Below are 2,228 nucleotides of genomic sequence, written 5' to 3'. Positions count from 1 at the left end.
GCGGTCCAGCGTTGTTGTGGTCAGCTGGGTGAAGGTCGAGTCCCACTGTCTCTCGAGGTCCTTCCAGTCGTCGTGGCCGGCCATGTCTTGTTGTTGCTGTGGGTCTGCGGAGGGATTGGCGACGCTCCACTCGCACGAGCCCGACGACCCGGGATCGCGGTCAAGTACGTCGCTAAAGCCAACTTCCTCCTTGACCGGAGGCACCGCGAGCGCGTCGTCGCTGCAGCCCGCGGCTGGGACCGGTCGGGGGTCGTAGGTCATGACGGAGCGACGCAGGCCGAGGTAGTACTGAGTGACGCGGTGGCGCGGGCCGCTGCGCTTGGTGCGCACGTCGGGGAAGGCGCGCTTGACCATCTTGCCCACGACGGCGCGCGTGAACAGGGCCGGTCGGCCCTCCCTGCGGCACATGTCGACGTACTCTCTGTACACGCTGCTCTTGCTCACGGCGTCCGGCTGGCCTTGTGTTGCGCCCCAATCCAGTTCGAAGGTTTGTTTCAGCCTGCAGTTGATTGGGGCCAGGTGTGTGAGCTGTCTGGTCTGTGGAAGTGAAACACCTCTGCGGGAAGGCCGTGAGCGCATACCAGAGGATGACCTGATAGCTGTGTAGCTTTCGTTCAAGCTGTGTAAGCTCAGCCATCGTGATGTGTTTGTGGGTGCGTTTGTGGGTGCGGGCGCTAGTGTTCGCTTGTGGTGCGGTCTGGAAGAAATGCAAGGGAGGGTCTCACAGCTCCTTCTTATAGCCTGAACGCCTCTGGGTCCGTTCTTGCGAAACTCTTGGCCACGACGAGCCGAGGCGCATTCCTCACCAGTTCGTTGTGAATGCCAGATGCGGTCTTGGAACGCTTGGAACGGGATCACGTTCGTGTGGAACAAAAGACACCAACTGACAACCTTAAGGTTCAAAAAAGGCAAAAAGCAGCCAGTAGGGTTGGACCGCCACTTGTGCCCGCGGACCGTGACCACTATGCGCACAATCGCAACTCAGACGTCATGATGGTGCGCAAGTTGAGGAAGATCATAATCCTGATGTCAAGTAGCTGTAGCCCAGTGTCAGGACCTACCTAACCAAGCTCTTCATCTTGACACCCGCGCCCCCAAGCCCGCAGGAACCCAACTGATTCTCAATGAAAGCTATGTTTGGCTGGCGATGGGTGCTAAAGGTGGCGGTTCGATGATGGACTCCCACCAGGCCACCAGCGAGATTCTTCTCTGATCCAGGCCGCTCGGCCCCACGTCAGCACACATCGAATCCCACGAACTCACTGTGATTGATGGTCAAGTCGCTCAGCTCGGTGTCTTCAACACAAAATGACGCGAGAATGGGGCAGATAGAGGTAGCGGGCGGAGACTTCCTTGGGATGGCCGCCTCCTCCTCGCGGTGCGCCACAGGATCGTAGTTCAACCTACGAAAGAGAAGGGAATGAGTGGTCTAACAATGTTGAGCCGACGATGACTATGACCATGGATACGACAAGGTACCAGAGGATGACTTGGCAAGAGTGGAGACGACGTTCGAATTTTGCCACGTCGGCCATGGTAAGTGACAGAGAGACGTGGTGGAGAGCTGGATGGAGCGAGAAAAGAGGAGTTGGTGGATGGCCCGAACGTGTGAGCCCCCAGTGCACGAGTCAAGCCGGAGTCCGCATGCGAACGTGGATCCGGATCAATCCATTGGATTCGTGCGCGCGAGACCTTCCGCCGTCCCCAGCACGCACGGAACACGGCCCGTTCTGGATCTTGGCATTTTTAATTACATCAATAAGAAGGCAGAGAAACAGTGCCTCAGACAGCCGGGAAGGCGAAGGCGGGGCCGACGACCTCGATGGGGTGCACCAACTTGCCCTCGCCGACGCCCACCTCGATCTAATAATAAAATAATTTTGTCGATGTCAGTTGTCAGCTTTGCCATGTGAAGCCGCGCGCGAGTGCGAGTGTGGGCGCGCACCTGGTAGATGCCGGGGTGCACGACTTTCTCCATGGCGCCGTCGGTGGCAACCGCCAGGGTGTCGGGTCCCGTGTTGAAGAAGATCTCCTTCGACTCACCTGCGAAAACCCAGGGATGAGCCACGCACTACCGCACACGCACACCACCGCACACGCACACGCACACACCACTGCACACGCACGCACACACGCACGTACGGCCCATGCGCGTGGGCCAGGGCGGGTACCGGGGTTAAGATGAACCCTCTCGAAGGCGAAGAGCTGCTTCAGCGGGCCACGATCGG

The 2,228-nt window shown here is 59.0% G+C and overlaps 2 protein-coding genes across 2 annotated transcripts; both read right to left on the bottom strand.

Annotated features, from left to right (window-relative positions):
• Window positions 1-20: 20 nt before the first annotated feature.
• Window positions 21-408, bottom strand: ACA1_298110 (uncharacterized protein; the record flags this gene model as incomplete). Its single annotated transcript, XM_004337905.1, has 2 exons — window positions 21-45; window positions 137-408. The coding sequence occupies 2 exons, from the start codon at window positions 406-408 to the stop codon at window positions 21-23; spliced, it is 297 nt and encodes a 98-aa protein (XP_004337953.1).
• A 1,374-nt stretch (window positions 409-1,782) lies between these two features.
• ACA1_298100 (uncharacterized protein) lies at window positions 1,783-2,149 on the bottom strand (the record flags this gene model as incomplete). Its single annotated transcript, XM_004337904.1, has 3 exons — window positions 1,783-1,863; window positions 1,946-2,043; window positions 2,143-2,149. 3 exons carry the CDS (start codon window positions 2,147-2,149, stop codon window positions 1,783-1,785), a joined length of 186 nt encoding a protein of 61 aa, XP_004337952.1.
• Window positions 2,150-2,228: the final 79 nt, after the last annotated feature.

The sequence above is a fragment of the Acanthamoeba castellanii genome (assembly GCF_000313135.1).
Source record: "Acanthamoeba castellanii str. Neff unplaced genomic scaffold scf7180000082947, whole genome shotgun sequence".
Lineage (NCBI taxonomy): Eukaryota > Discosea > Longamoebia > Acanthamoebidae > Acanthamoeba > Acanthamoeba castellanii.
The sequence above is the reverse complement of the archived record's forward strand: the minus strand, read 5'-3'. Positions and strand labels throughout refer to the sequence as shown.